Below are 14744 nucleotides of genomic sequence, written 5' to 3' on the forward strand. Positions count from 1 at the left end.
TCTCAAGCTATCTAAAATGAAAAGGCATTCTATGTCCCTTGTTGGAGCAGCAAGAACTCACCAACTAAAGGAATAAGTATCCCAACTAAAATGCATGCCATCTACAGTACTAAGGACAGGAGACAAACAACTTTTCATAGAAAAAGGCAATTATCAACAGAGCTTTCGGGATTCACACTGGCCACAGAAGCTGCTCATTGTAAGATGCCTGACCATGGAATTACAATACCTCTAGCAGTGAAAACATGACTGATGAAGACTACTGTTAAATTTAAATCAGCAAAACTCCAAAGCATCTGAGGAGGACCAAGGAGGAAAGGTGACAAACCAGTAGGGAGTAGCAGAAATCATCTCTAGGTTGCTGAGGACTGGTACTATGGGCATTCTGAATAGAAACTTGCCCCAATTGAAAATGAAGCTAATTACCTTTAAAACCTATGAAAATAGGAGCAGGGATCAACACACCTGTAATGTTTTATCTTTGCATAGAATAAAGTGAGAAGCGGCTGCCGCCTCAAAATTCAAACACTGCAAGCTACATACATAATTTTTCAAAGTAACACATAGTCAACATAGTTAGTTCATCTAATGACACACTTCTCTTGCTTGATAAGGTCCTAGAATAGAACATAATTTAGAATTTAAGCCAAAGGTCAAACACTGGGACCTATGAGGTCTTTCAGCGCTGGAAGGAAAATTGACAGTAAGCAAGTTTTAAAGGTGTACGAGGAGGAAAACCTCACAGTTGCACATGAACAACTTGTTAGAAGGTGGAAAGTCAGATGGAACAGAGAATATGAAAGGAGCTACAATAAAAGGAATGAAAGAGGTTGCAGCTAGGGACTGAGGGACACAGCAAAGAACCTTAAGTAATGCCTACAGTACACTATGTGCGGTTCACTGATGGCACTAACCACCTACGGGAGATAAGTATGGAAATTTCATGCTCACCAACCCATGGACTTACAATAACAGATCACACTGAGAACTTAGCTGAATACTTACCATGAAGAATGAAATTAATTATCAAGCTGTCTGCCATAACCATAAATGAATGTCACCCAAAAGTCTTGAAGCTCTAGACCAGTGGTTCTCAACCAGGCGGGAATTCCCCCCTAGGAGGGAATTTAAGAGTTGGGGGGGAAATGTGACCAAGGATTTTTAGTATTATATGCATATTATTTGGAATGCACCTTTTGACCCAGACAATGTTGGAAAGGGGGGGGGGGGAGAATGACATTCTGACATATGGTGAAAGGGTGCATGGGCCAAAAAAGGTTGAGAACCACTGTCTAGTCTGAACAAGAGGCTCAGCTGCACTGACTTGATCTTCCATATGCTTGTCTTTTCTTACCATCAGGAGCCAAACAGTTAAGAAAAGACACTGCCCTAACCTCTTCTTTAACGAGAAGCTTAACAAAACGTAAACATTGCGTAACGAGAAGCTTAACAAAACGTAAACATTGCGTAACGAGAAGCAACAAAACGTAAACATTGCATTCGCTACTGAACCAAATTTCACAGTAATGAAATGTGTATCTGCAAGTCTCAAATAATGCTTGATATAATATATATATATATATATATATATATATATATATATATATATATATATATATATATATATATATATATATATATATATATATATATATATATATATATATATATATATATATATATATATATATATATATATATATATATATATATATATATATATATATATATATATATATATATATATATATATATATATATATATATATATATATATATATATATACATTCTGACATATATATATGAAATATGCATGGGCCAAAAATATTGAGAACCACTGTAAAGTCTGAACAAGAGGCTCAGCTGCATATATTGATCTTCCATATGCTTGTCTTTTATTACCATCATAGCCAAACAGTTATAAATATACATATAACCTCTTCTTTATATAGATATAACAAATATAAACATATATATATAATGAGAAGCTTAACAAAATATAAACATTATATATATATATATAAATTTCACAGTAATGAAATGTGTATCTGCAAGTCTCAAATAATGCTTGATATATATATATATATATATATATATATATATATATATATATATATATATATATATATATATAAACGTTTAAATATATATTTTATATATAATATCTTATTTTCATATATATATATATATATATATATATATATATATATATATATATATATATATATATATATATATATATATATTATATATATTTATATTCTGACAGCGTGATGATAAGTGAAAACCACTGATAAGCTAAAATCTGAGATAATAACGCCAATCCCCAGTTATTGGCGCCGATAACTGGGGATATAATCCAGTTATCATCGCTAGACAAGTGCCAAAAATATCACAGATATATATATAATATGCCTGTATATATATCAATATATACATACAGGCAGTCTCCGGTTATCGGCGGGGGTTCCGTTCTGAGGGTGTGATGATAACTGAAAATATAACCGAAAATCGCGATTTTGGCGGTTTTATAAATTTATAATTATCGGCACTAAAAATACTGATTTTCAGTTACTGGCGCCTCTGTTAGGTATGTATCGGCACCAATATCCAGTATCGGCGCCATATATAAATCGCGATTTTATATAGAAAGGCACTGTAAAACCGGGTCCCTGTTAACCGAGCCTGCCGTTAACTGGGGACTGCCTGTATATGTGTGCATGCATGTATACTCTGTACACACTCATACCCTGAACTTACGCGAAGTTAGGTTCCAGAACCCCTCGCGCAGGGTGAATTTTCGCCTAAGTTTGGCACGGTATCTAAAAATGGTAATAAATGCTTATTTCTAAATTTTAAACACTATATATGACCCTAATCATGCTCCCAAATTATTAAGTTAACTTTTAAATGAAATTAAAGTTACTGTAATTTCATTTAAAAGTTAGCTTAATACACTACCCTTAAAAAAAGAAACAAATAGTTGACATAACAATTGTGAGTTGGAAGAGAATTTCTGTCTCTCCCCCCTTCCAACTTATCTATTTTTTGAAGTCGTCTCAACCTCTTTTTAATAACGGCTTTATTCTGCATCTCTTTCTCTTTGTTCTGAAATCCTTTTTCATGAACTAACAGTGTTTTATATTTTGACTAATACAACTCTTAGTTATTATGTCTCTATGTTTTAGAATGTATTTGCAACATTAGCGCATTTACACTTCGTAGATGGTACAGGTCAACTTAGATCAATTTAAATTATCTACTGTACAGGTAAAGACGTACAGAGAATTAAGAAGTTGTAAAAATGTGTGAGCGCTAACTATGAACTGAGAGAGAGAGAGAGAGAGAGAGAGAGAGAGAGAGAGAGAGAGAGAGAGAGAGAGAGTTGTCCCTAAGTTTGACTCAGCAATGACCCAAAAGACAACATTTCATTCGAATTATCCTTCTTTTTAGACTTGTATGGCCTATGGATAACGCCTAATCATGCTTTCCACCTGAGATTGGGTTAACTCCTCGGCGTGAGTCAAAATTTATTTCTGTTCCACACGTGATTGTGTGTTGATGATTTCTATCTTATTCACTCAGGAGGGATAGTTGAATGAAAATGTTGTCTATTGAAGATTGCTGAGTCCCCTTCCAAAAAGATTTGATGCAAGCAGTTAACCTTTTAATAACGGCTTTATGCAGTTGCTCTCAGGTTCCAACTTTTTTAGACTTGTATGGCCTAGTGGATATACGCCTTGACTTTCCACCTGAGAGACCTGGGTTCTATCCCCGGACGTGAGTCAGAAATTTATTTCTGTTCCACACGTGATTGTGTGTTGATGATTTCTATCTTATTCACTCAGAAGGGATAATTCGAATGAAATGTTGTCTATTGGGTCATTGCTGAACTATGGAAGTTGGGAAAAGAGAGAGGTATGCAAGCAGTTAGCTTGCCCAGGTAATTCCTTTTGTTGCTCTCAGGTTCCAAATTATTTTAGACTTGTATGGCCTGAGGATAACACCCTGCTTTCCACCTGAGAGACCTGGGTTCGATCCCGAGAGTGAGTCAGAAATTTATTTCTGTTCCACACGTGATTGTGTGTTGATGATTTCTATCTTATTCACTCAGAAGGATAGAGAATGAAATGTTGTCTATTGGGTCATTGCTGAGTCGGGAAGTTGGGGAAAATCTTCAATTATGCAAGCAGTTAGCTTGCCCAGGTAATTCCTTCCCCAGGTGCAGTTGCTTCAGGTTCCAACTTTTTTAGACTTGCATGGCCTAGTGGATAACGCCCTTGCTTTCCACCTGAGAGACCTGGGTTACATCCATGTGAGTCAGAAATTTATTTCTGTTCCACATGTGATTGTGTGTTGATATTTCTATATATATATATATATATATATATATATATATATATATATATATATATATATATATATATATATATATATATATATATACACACACATTTATTTATGTTTTTTACATACATCCCCAAAGGGCAGGTACTGAACATGGCACCCATTTTGCATGTGAACATGTAAACATTGTGTTCGCTACTGAACTGAATTTCTCGGTAATGAGATACATATCTGCAAGTTTCAATTTATGTTTGATATGAGTTGAGATATGTCTGTATGATATATATATATATATATATATATATATATATATATATATATATATATATATATATATATATATATATATATATATATATATATATGTATATATATATATATATATATATATATATATATATATATATATATATATATATATATATATATATATTAAATATGTGTGTGTGTGTGTAAGTTTGCACATATATTCTTGTATACATGTGTGATATAGGTAGTCGGTGTATGTGTTTTTGTAATATATATAATATTCATTATATATACATATATATGCATATACACATACATATATATATATACATATGTATATTTATACATAACATATATACATACTTGCATACTATATATATATATATATATATATATATATATATATATATATATATATATATATATATATATATATATATATATATATATATATATATATATATATATATATATATATATATATATCAAGAATTGAGGGCAGTGAAACAGACTGGGACATAAAAACATCTTGTGCCGACGTTTCAAGACAACTAGTCTCATTTTCAAGGCCGCAATAAAAGAATAAATATTGTGAATACATATAAATTATACAAAAATCTCTTTAAAAAACATTTGTGCATACGGATAGTTTAGGCGTTGCTGGAGGTACCAACCTATATAGAAGGTAGGATGGCGACTGGACTATGGGTAAGGAGTGAAAAGCCAGGAAGATGGTTACAACAGGTAGAGAGGGGTGGAGGAGTTTTGTGCATTCAACAGTGGTACTGTCTGTTTGATAATTAGCGATTCCAGAATAGAGAGTGCTCTTTATTCCATTTTCTAGTTAAAAAAGTAAGAGAATGATAAAAGTATTGTCAGTAACCTTATACTCTTTTGAAAATGCGTACAGTAATAAACAACAGAACGAGAAACTGTTGTTTTGCTAATAACCGAATCAGATAACAAAAGTTTTGCTTGTATTTCAACCATCATATGGTAATAAACAATTACCGTAGTTAAGTTAAAAATGACATTAACCCTCTAACGCCGAGCCTCTATTTACAAAAACGTCTCCCCTATGCCGGTGGCATTCGGGAGTTAGCGCCGAAGCGGAAAAAAAGTTTTTTTCAAAAAATCACAGCACGCTTAGTTTTTAAGATTAAGAGTTCATTTTCGGCTCCTTTTTTTGTCATTGCCTGAAGTTTAGTATGCAACCATCAGAAATGAAAAACAATCATTATCATATATAAATATTGAAATATATGACAGCGCAAAAAAGAATTTTCATATATAATTTTATACAAATTATGCGCTGTGAGCAAAACGTTAAAGCTAACGGGTTATTTTTTTCTTTGTATTGTACACTAAATTGCAATGATTTTGGTATATAACAAATTGTAAAACGATCAAAGCAACACAGAAAAAATATTATCACAAAATGATGCATGAATTAAGTAACACGCGGACGTAAAAAATGTTTTTTCAAAAATTCACCATAAATCGAAATATTGTGCTAGAGACTTCCTGTTTGTTGAAAAATGAAGCTAATTGATTGAATATTACTAGACTTTAAATGTTTTAGCTTATAATTGCAGTTTTCGACCATTTCGGTCAAGTTAAAGTTGACCGAAAGTAGAATTTTTCTATTTATCGTGATTTATATGAAAATATTTCAAAACTGATAAAAGCTACAACCATGAGTTATTTTCTGTTGTATTCTACATGAAATTGCGCACATTTTCATATATAAAACTTTATGTAACGACTAATATAAAACGGTGCAAACATTACGACAACGTGATTTAAAGAATTTCTGTGATGTTCGCAGAGTTACCGCATGGACGTAAGGAAAATTTTTTCAAAAATTCACCATAAATCGAAATATTGTGCTAGAGACTTCCAATTTATTGCAAAATGAAGGTAAATGATTGAATATTACTAGAATGTAAGTGTTTTAGCTTACAATTGCGTTTTTCGACCATTTCGGTCGAGTTAAAGTTGACCGAAGGTTGAAATTTTGGCAGTTATCGTGATTTATGTGAAAATATTTCAAAACTGATAAAAGCTACAACCTTGAGTTATTTTCTGTTGTATTCTACATGAAATTGCGCACATTTTCATATATAAAAGTTTATGTAATGACTAATGTAAAACGATGCAAACATTACGACAACGTGACGAAAGAATTTCTGAGATGTTCGGCCGAGTTACCGCACGCAGACGTAAGGAAAAAGTTTTTTTTCAGAAATTCACCATAAATCGAAATATTGCGCTAGAGACTTCCAGTTTGTTGCAAAATGAAGGTACATGATTGAATATTACTAGAATGTAAGAGTTTTAGCTTATAATTGCATTTTTTTACCATTTTGGTCGAGTTAAAGTTGACCGAAGGTTGAAATTTTGGCAGTTATCGTGATTTATATGAAAATATTTCAAAACTGATAAAAGCTACAACCATGAGTTATTTTCTGTTGTATTCTACATGAAATTGCGCACATTTCCATATATAAAACTTTATGTAACGACTAATATAAAACGGTGCAAACATTACGACAACGTGATGAAAGAATTTCTGGCGCAGACGTAAGGAAAAAGTTTTTTTAAAAAATTCACCATAAATTGAAATATTGTGCTAGAGACTTCCAATTTGTTGCAAAATGAAGGTAAATGATTGAATATTACTAGAATGTAAGATTTTTAGCTTACAATTGCGTTTTTTGACCATTTCGGTCGAGTCAAAGTTGACCGAAGGTTGAAATTTTGGCAGTTATCGTGATTTATATGAAAATATTTCCAAACTGATAAAAGCTACAACCATGGGTTGTATTTTGCTGTATTTTACATGAAATTGCACACATTTTCATATATAAAACATTATGTGCAAAAATTACGACAAAATGACGAAAGAATTTCTGAAATTTTCGGCCAAGTTACCGTACGGACATAAGGAAAATTTTTTTTTTTCAAAAATTCACCATAAATCGAAATATTGTGCTAGAGACTTCCAATTTGTTGTAAAATGAAGGTAAATGATTGAATATTACTAGAATGTAAGAGTTTTAGCTTACAATTGCGTTTTTCAACCATTTCGGTCGACTCAAAGTTGACCGAAGGTTGAAATTTTTTGTAGTCGACGTGCAGTACGTCCACTCGGCACCCAACAGACAATCTTAGTCAACGTATGATACGTCCAGTCGGCGTTTAAGGGTTAAGTACAATAGGACGGGTATATTTTTACATTACGCCCACATCCGCTTTGGAGAAAAGATCGGCAAGGAATTATACTGCTAAATTTAAGCTGCAAGTTGTAGCTGATGCTGAGAAAATGTTCAAGCTGCTAATAACAATAAATTATCGTGCATCAGCAACATGGATGAAACTCGACTGTAAATAAAATTGGAGAGAAAGTATTTCAAATCAAAACTACTGGGCATGAAAGAACACACATTACTGCTGTTTTCACGCCGATAAAAGATAAATACATAAAGCTCGTATATGATGAAATCAAGAGAAAATAGCGAACGGAATCTTGATTCTTTTTTTACACAAACCAAACATGGCCCCAAATGGCCAGCCGCCAACGTCATCTATTAACGAAAAAAATAGCTAAATTAATTTCACAACGAGACATATTTAAGATATATTTCGACTTAAAAACACTTCGTATAAAATAAAGTATATAGAGATTCATTTACGTCAAGTAGAAGCAAGAAAAGAGCTCTAAACTGAGTTAAATGTGGCAAAATAAACACTGCATGATCGATTCCCAACCAAAACATTTGATCACTATGATCGCAATTTATAATGTAAAAGCAATATGAGAATATATACAACTGGATACAGTGTAGTAAAGCATAACTTTTTAAAAGATCCATGGAAAAGATGCACATTCGTTATTTTGATGTTTGTATAATACGGTGTTAATATGTGAAAATAGAGTACAGTCTCATGTAGGCTAGGCTGCTGTATATGATATACTAAAGTGTAGGCTAAGCCTTGTTTGTTATTCAATCTGCACTGAACTGCAGAATTAGATGACAATAATGATTACTATACCATTTATGTATAGAGTATACTGTGTAATGTAGGCTAGGCTACAATATATGTATAGATGGTACTGATTACCCTAGTGTAGGCTAGGCCCTATTTGATACGATTTTTTCAACAAACGATGGGATTTTTGGAACCTAACCGCATCGAAAGTAGGGCAATACCTGTGTATATATATATATGTATATATACACCTATAAATATACTATATTTCATTATTTTCATAAAGAGTATGGATAATAAGCCAATGTAGAAATGTTTGAATTAAAGCTCATGGTAAAAGATGAAAAATGAAGAATAAGACATGATAAAGCTTATAGAATTCAGCCACATATGTAGATGCCTAGGCCGAGACAAACGCATAATTATTAAGTGAACTGAAGTGGTCTCTGAAATGAAGAGTAAGATTTTTTTCTTTTTTATTTTTTTTATTTTAGTTATTTATTCATTATAGTTTATTATTATCTATATTAATATACTGTTAAATAAATGTGAGATTATTAAGATCAACAGTAATAAAACAGTGGGACAATTAAGACCATAAGTTCACTAACACATTTTGCTTTCAACAAAAATATTCCATAAAATGCAAAAATATACACGATCAAAATGATTGTAATTCAACTTGTGAATTTTAACGATAAGCAAGACTATAAAATACATTTCATCATATCGATCTTGCAGAGGGTTGTTTTTTATTGTTACTTACGTAGTAATCAGTTTGCAGTCGTAAATCTGAGGACGGTCCGGGAATAGGATTCGCAAGTGATGATGCATCACCACAACAAACTGTTGTGGGATTTTTCATACCACTATATTAAAATTAACATTATTGTTGAATTCATGTTTTCATGACAAAATAATTATATAAAGCAAATTATTGAGTAATTTTTGCCATCAGCAGTCAAATAATCACGATCATAGCATCGTTTAAACTTAGTGCCGTCATGACATATGTCTATAAATAGAACAGAAGCAGAGGGCTGTCATTGGCTAGCAGATCTCCATGGCAACCAGCCAGCCTATCAGGTTTTAGCTGTGTTCTGTCTGGGAAAGAACTTTTGCTGAGAGAAGCTGACGATGACATAAATGCGTGTGTTTTGAATACAAAATGTAGTTTTTAATAATGTATGTATTTTATTGGTTACTTGAAGAATAGAATGAATTCATTTTTATTACTTTGAGTGCAAAATTGTTGGTTCAGAGATTCTTCAGCAACAAAATATAAAATTACACTGCATAGAAGGAACTGGCAATTCTCTCTCTCTCTCTCTCTCTCTCTCTCTCTGTCATTTGCCACGTAAACACAAGTACTGTTCAGTAACTCGGCTTTTGTCTTCGTAAAATTTACCTTTGTCACGTCTTTTCTTTCCTAAATACATACAAAGCATTGTACTGTAGCTACCAGTCGTGCAGCAGATAGGTAAAACTGTTAATGCTCAGTGATTGCTACGATACTTCCTACCGCTCCAGACAAAATCGTTTCTTAATGACGGTACATACCGTGCGCAAGTTAAGTTGTTTGCAAGTTAAAAGCATTTCAGTTCAGTACAGTATAAATACAGAAGAGTATATATAAAATAAAAATATAAATAAAAAGTTTTTTATTTACCACTGGTAAATAAAAAGGAAAACGGTACGCGATGAGCAGAGGAACAGTAACTATCATAAATCGTGGTCGAACATTACATATTTTAAATCAGCCGAATCATAAGTAAATCATGGGGTATGTGGCAGAGGTCATCAGGACTTTGAATGAAGGGTTCGACATGAATGATTGGTTTGAAATAAAGAATAAGGGTTTCATGTAATGCAAAAGTAGATCACTGCTTTGGCATCTTTTTATACTTTCTACAAGATTTTTACCAGTCCAAGTAAAGAAATGAGGCATTCACTTACGTCACCACTACTACCGCTGCCACTCCCACCTCCACCACCACCACTTCCACTGCCACTGCCACTTCCACCACTTCGTGAAGACTGAGGATCCTTTTTGTCACGTGGCATTGGCCTATCAACAGTTACAAGACATCCAAGTATCTGAAAAAAAAACCATTATTTAATGACAGCTAGTTTTGCAAAGTACTAGAATTTACTGCTAACTATTCAACATTCCACATTTATTTACTTAAATACTACTAATTTACATGTCAATCTTCATTAATCTGGAAATAATTTCAATGCAGTATTATTTAACTATCTTTCTAATCAGATTTTGGAGGACAAGACAATATTTGCATTTTCTTTATCCTCACGGCTGAATATGAGCAACCATTTCAATTACTGTACTGGTTTGACATACATTCCTCTTCATTTATCAGAAGGTAGTACAGCAATCTCTCACCTTGCATCATTAATTCATCCCAAGACTCAATATGGTTCAATATTTTTACTGTCTTTCTAATTAATTTATACATTTTACTTGTTGCTAATGTAAAGAAATACCTAAAATTCTACATGCACCTGACAGGACATATAAAAGTGCATTATCACAGAAGACCCATGACTCACTAATACAGGTTACACGAAGATCAAGAGCAAGTGTAGTAATCATGTGGAAATCTATCTTATTCTTTCTTTCCTCTTGCATTGCATACCACTATTTCATTGTAGTTTTTAAAGATGGTCTTGTAAGCTCTTACATTAAATAATGAAAATGCACACATACAGGTAGGAATAGTAAAATATAAAAATGTACAGTATGTACTGCATGTGAATGTGTATGTGCATTTGTCTGCTGATTTTATATTGAACAAGTCGATACAGATTTGTTACTGCATTTTGGTACATTTACATTAAGAATCTAATAAACATTTCATGCCAATCTTCATGTGTATGTGCATGGCTTATTAAAGATACATTACAATAAAACTGTTATATATTTGATAAGGCATTTAATAACCTATGAAATCCTTACACTTTCCAAAACATGTCATAAAGCACTTGAGTTTAGGATACTATAAATCAATGGTTGAAAACTTGTATAAATATATAATGTATTACAATAAATTTACTGTCATGTACAATTATACTAATACATATATAAAAATAGATGTATGTATGTGTGTGTGTGTTCCACATACTCTGAAATGCACTGAGCAATTTCAACCAAACTTGGTATACTTAAGACTTACCATCTGGAAAAGAACACTGTCGGGGTAAGACACCACTGGCACCAAAGGGGGTGGTGAAGTGTAAAAATTACAGAAAACGACAGATATTAGTGTCTAATCCATAGTTTCTGAGGTCACTGAGATGAATAGTGACACTCTCGATGCCCTTAAGTCAAAGTTCAGGCCCGATAGGGAGTGGGGGTGGGGAGGGGGTGACATGTAAAAATACTCAAAATGGCAGATATTAGTATCTAATTCATAGTTTTCGAGGTCGCTGAGAAGAACAGTGACACTCCCGATGGCCTTCAAGTCCAAGTTAAGCCCTGATAGGAAGGGGGTGGGAAGGAAGTGACATAAAAATAACTGAAAACGACATATATTAGTGTCTAACCCATGGTTTTCCAGGTCGCTGAGATTAACAGTGACATTTCCAATGCCCTTCAAGTCCAAGTTCAGCTCTGATAGGAAGGGAGGTGAGAAGGGGGTGGGAAGGGGTGACATGTAAAAATAACCAAAAAGGCATATTAGTGTCTAATCCATAGTTTTCGAGGTCCCTGAGAAGGATAGTGACATTCTTGATGCCCTTTAAGTCTAAGTTCAGCCCTGATAGGAAGGGGTGGGAAGGGGTGACATGTAAAATAACTGAAAACGACAGATATTAGTGTCTAATCCATAGTTTTCGATGTCGCTGATGGCAAAAATTACTCAGTAATTTGCTTAATATAATTATTTCTTCAAGAAAACATCAATTCAACAATAATGTTAATTTTAATACAATGGTATGAAAAATCCCACAACAGTTTGTGGTGGTGATGAGTCATCACTTGCGAATCCTATTCCCAGACCGTCCTCAGATTTACGACTGCAAACTGATTATTGCGTCAGTAACAATAAAAAAACAACCCTCTCCAAGATCAGTATGATGGAAATGTATTTTATAGTCTTACTTATCGTTAAAATTCACAAGTTGAATTACAATAATTTTGATCATGTATATTTTTGCATTTTACACAATGTTTTGTTGAAAGCAAAATGTGTTAGTGAACTTATGGTCTTAATTGTCCCACTATTTTATTACTGATGATCTTAATCATCTCACATTTATTTAACAGTATATTAATATAGATAATAAACTATAATGAATAAATAACTAAAATATAAAAACATGAAAAAGGAAAAAAATCTTACTCTTCATTTCGGAGACCATTCCATTTCACTTAATAATCATGCGTTTATGTCTCAGCCTAGGCATCTACATGTATGGTTAAATTCTATAATTTTCATCATGTTTTATTCTTCATTTTTCATCTTTTACCATGAGCTTTAAATTCAAACATTTCTACATTGGCTTATTATCCATACTCTTTATAAAAATAATGAAGTATAGTATATTTATAGGTGTATATATACATAAATATAATTATATAAATATATATATATACACACACAGGTATTGCCCATACTTATGATGGGGTTAGGTTCTAAAAAACCCACCGTTTGTTGAAAAAATCATATCTCGAATAGGGCCTAGCCTACACTAGGGTAATCAGTACCATCTATACATATATTGCAGCCTAGCCTACACTACACAGTATACTCGTATACTCTATACATATATGGTATAGTAATTATTAGTGTCAGCTAATTCTGCAGGTTCAATGCAGACTGACTTATGATAATTCAGTATAAAGAGAAACTGAATAACAAACAAGGCTTACCCTACACTTTGGTGTATCATATACGGTAGCCTAGCGTACATTATACTGTACTCTATTTCACATATTAACACTGTATTATACAAACATCAAAATAACAAATGTGCATCTTTTCCATGGATTTTTAAAAAAATTTATGCTTTACTACACTATCCAATTGTGTATATTCTCATACTGCTTTTGCATTATAAATTGCGATCATAGCGATCAAATGTTTTGGTTTGGGAATCGATCAAGCGGTGTTTATTTTGCCACATTTAACTCATTTCAGAGCACTTTTCTTGCTTCTAATTATTGTAAATGAATCTCTAGATACTTTATTTATATGGGACAAGGATATTTTTCGTTATACGAAGTGTTTTTAAGTCGAAATATAACTTAAATATGTCTTGTTGTGAAATTAATTTAGCTATTTTTTTCGTTAATAGATGACGTTGGCAGCTAGCCATTTGGGGGTATGTTTGTTTTGTGTAAAAAAAAAATCAAGATTCTGTTCCCTATTTTCTCTTGATTTCATCATCATAATACGAGCTTTATGTATTCATCTTTTATCAGCGTGGAAACAGCAGTAATATGTGTTCTTTCATGCCCAGTAGTTTTGATTAAAATACTTTCTCTCCAATTTTATTTACGGTCGAGTTTCATCCATGTTGCCAGTGCACGACAATTTAGAGTCATTAGCAGCTTGAACATTGTTTTCTCAGCTTCAGCTACAACTTGCAGCTTAAATTTACTGTAGTAGTATATTTCCTTGCCGATCTTTTCTCCAAAGCGGTATAAGGGTATAATGTAAAAATATATCAGGTCCTATTGTACTTAACGTCATTTTTAACATAACTACGGTAATTGTTTAACTGTACGATGGTTGAAATACAAGCAAAACAGTTGTTATCCGATTTGGTTATTAGCAAAACAACAGTTTCACGTTCCGTTGTTTAGGGCTGTAAGCATTTTCGCAAGAGTATAAGGTTACTAACAATACTTTTTCATCTCTTACTTTTTTAACTAGAATACGGAATAAAGAGATGGAGGAAAAGAAGTTGGTCTATTCTAAGTTGGTCTCTCTTGCTGCTTGATTGTATGCTGTTGCCTGTGCCCGTGCGGAAGTTTAAAATATTTTCTATATATTGTCATATTGGTATTAATTGCTAACCCCATCGTAAACTCGAATTACCGTAAGACAAATTATCGTAACTAGAGCACTACCTGTATTTAATTTCTATTACTATTACATGTACTCTAGTATTATTATTAATTTACATTTTAGAT

At 32.7% G+C, this 14744-nt stretch overlaps 1 protein-coding gene across 8 annotated transcripts in view; it reads right to left on the minus strand.

Moving 5' to 3' along the window:
- The window catches only part of LOC136838854 (uncharacterized), a 208323-nt gene that overhangs the window by 96057 nt on the left and 97522 nt on the right, over positions 1-14744 (minus strand). For all 8 annotated transcript variants that reach the window (XM_067104509.1, XM_067104506.1, XM_067104505.1 and 5 more), the window contains one exon: positions 10547-10687. In XM_067104509.1, the coding sequence (XP_066960610.1) occupies positions 10547-10687 (141 nt within the window). The remainder of the gene's footprint in view (positions 1-10546; positions 10688-14744) is intronic.

Source organism: Macrobrachium rosenbergii, chromosome 5 (genome assembly GCF_040412425.1).
Source record: "Macrobrachium rosenbergii isolate ZJJX-2024 chromosome 5, ASM4041242v1, whole genome shotgun sequence".
Taxonomy (NCBI): domain Eukaryota; kingdom Metazoa; phylum Arthropoda; class Malacostraca; order Decapoda; family Palaemonidae; genus Macrobrachium; species Macrobrachium rosenbergii.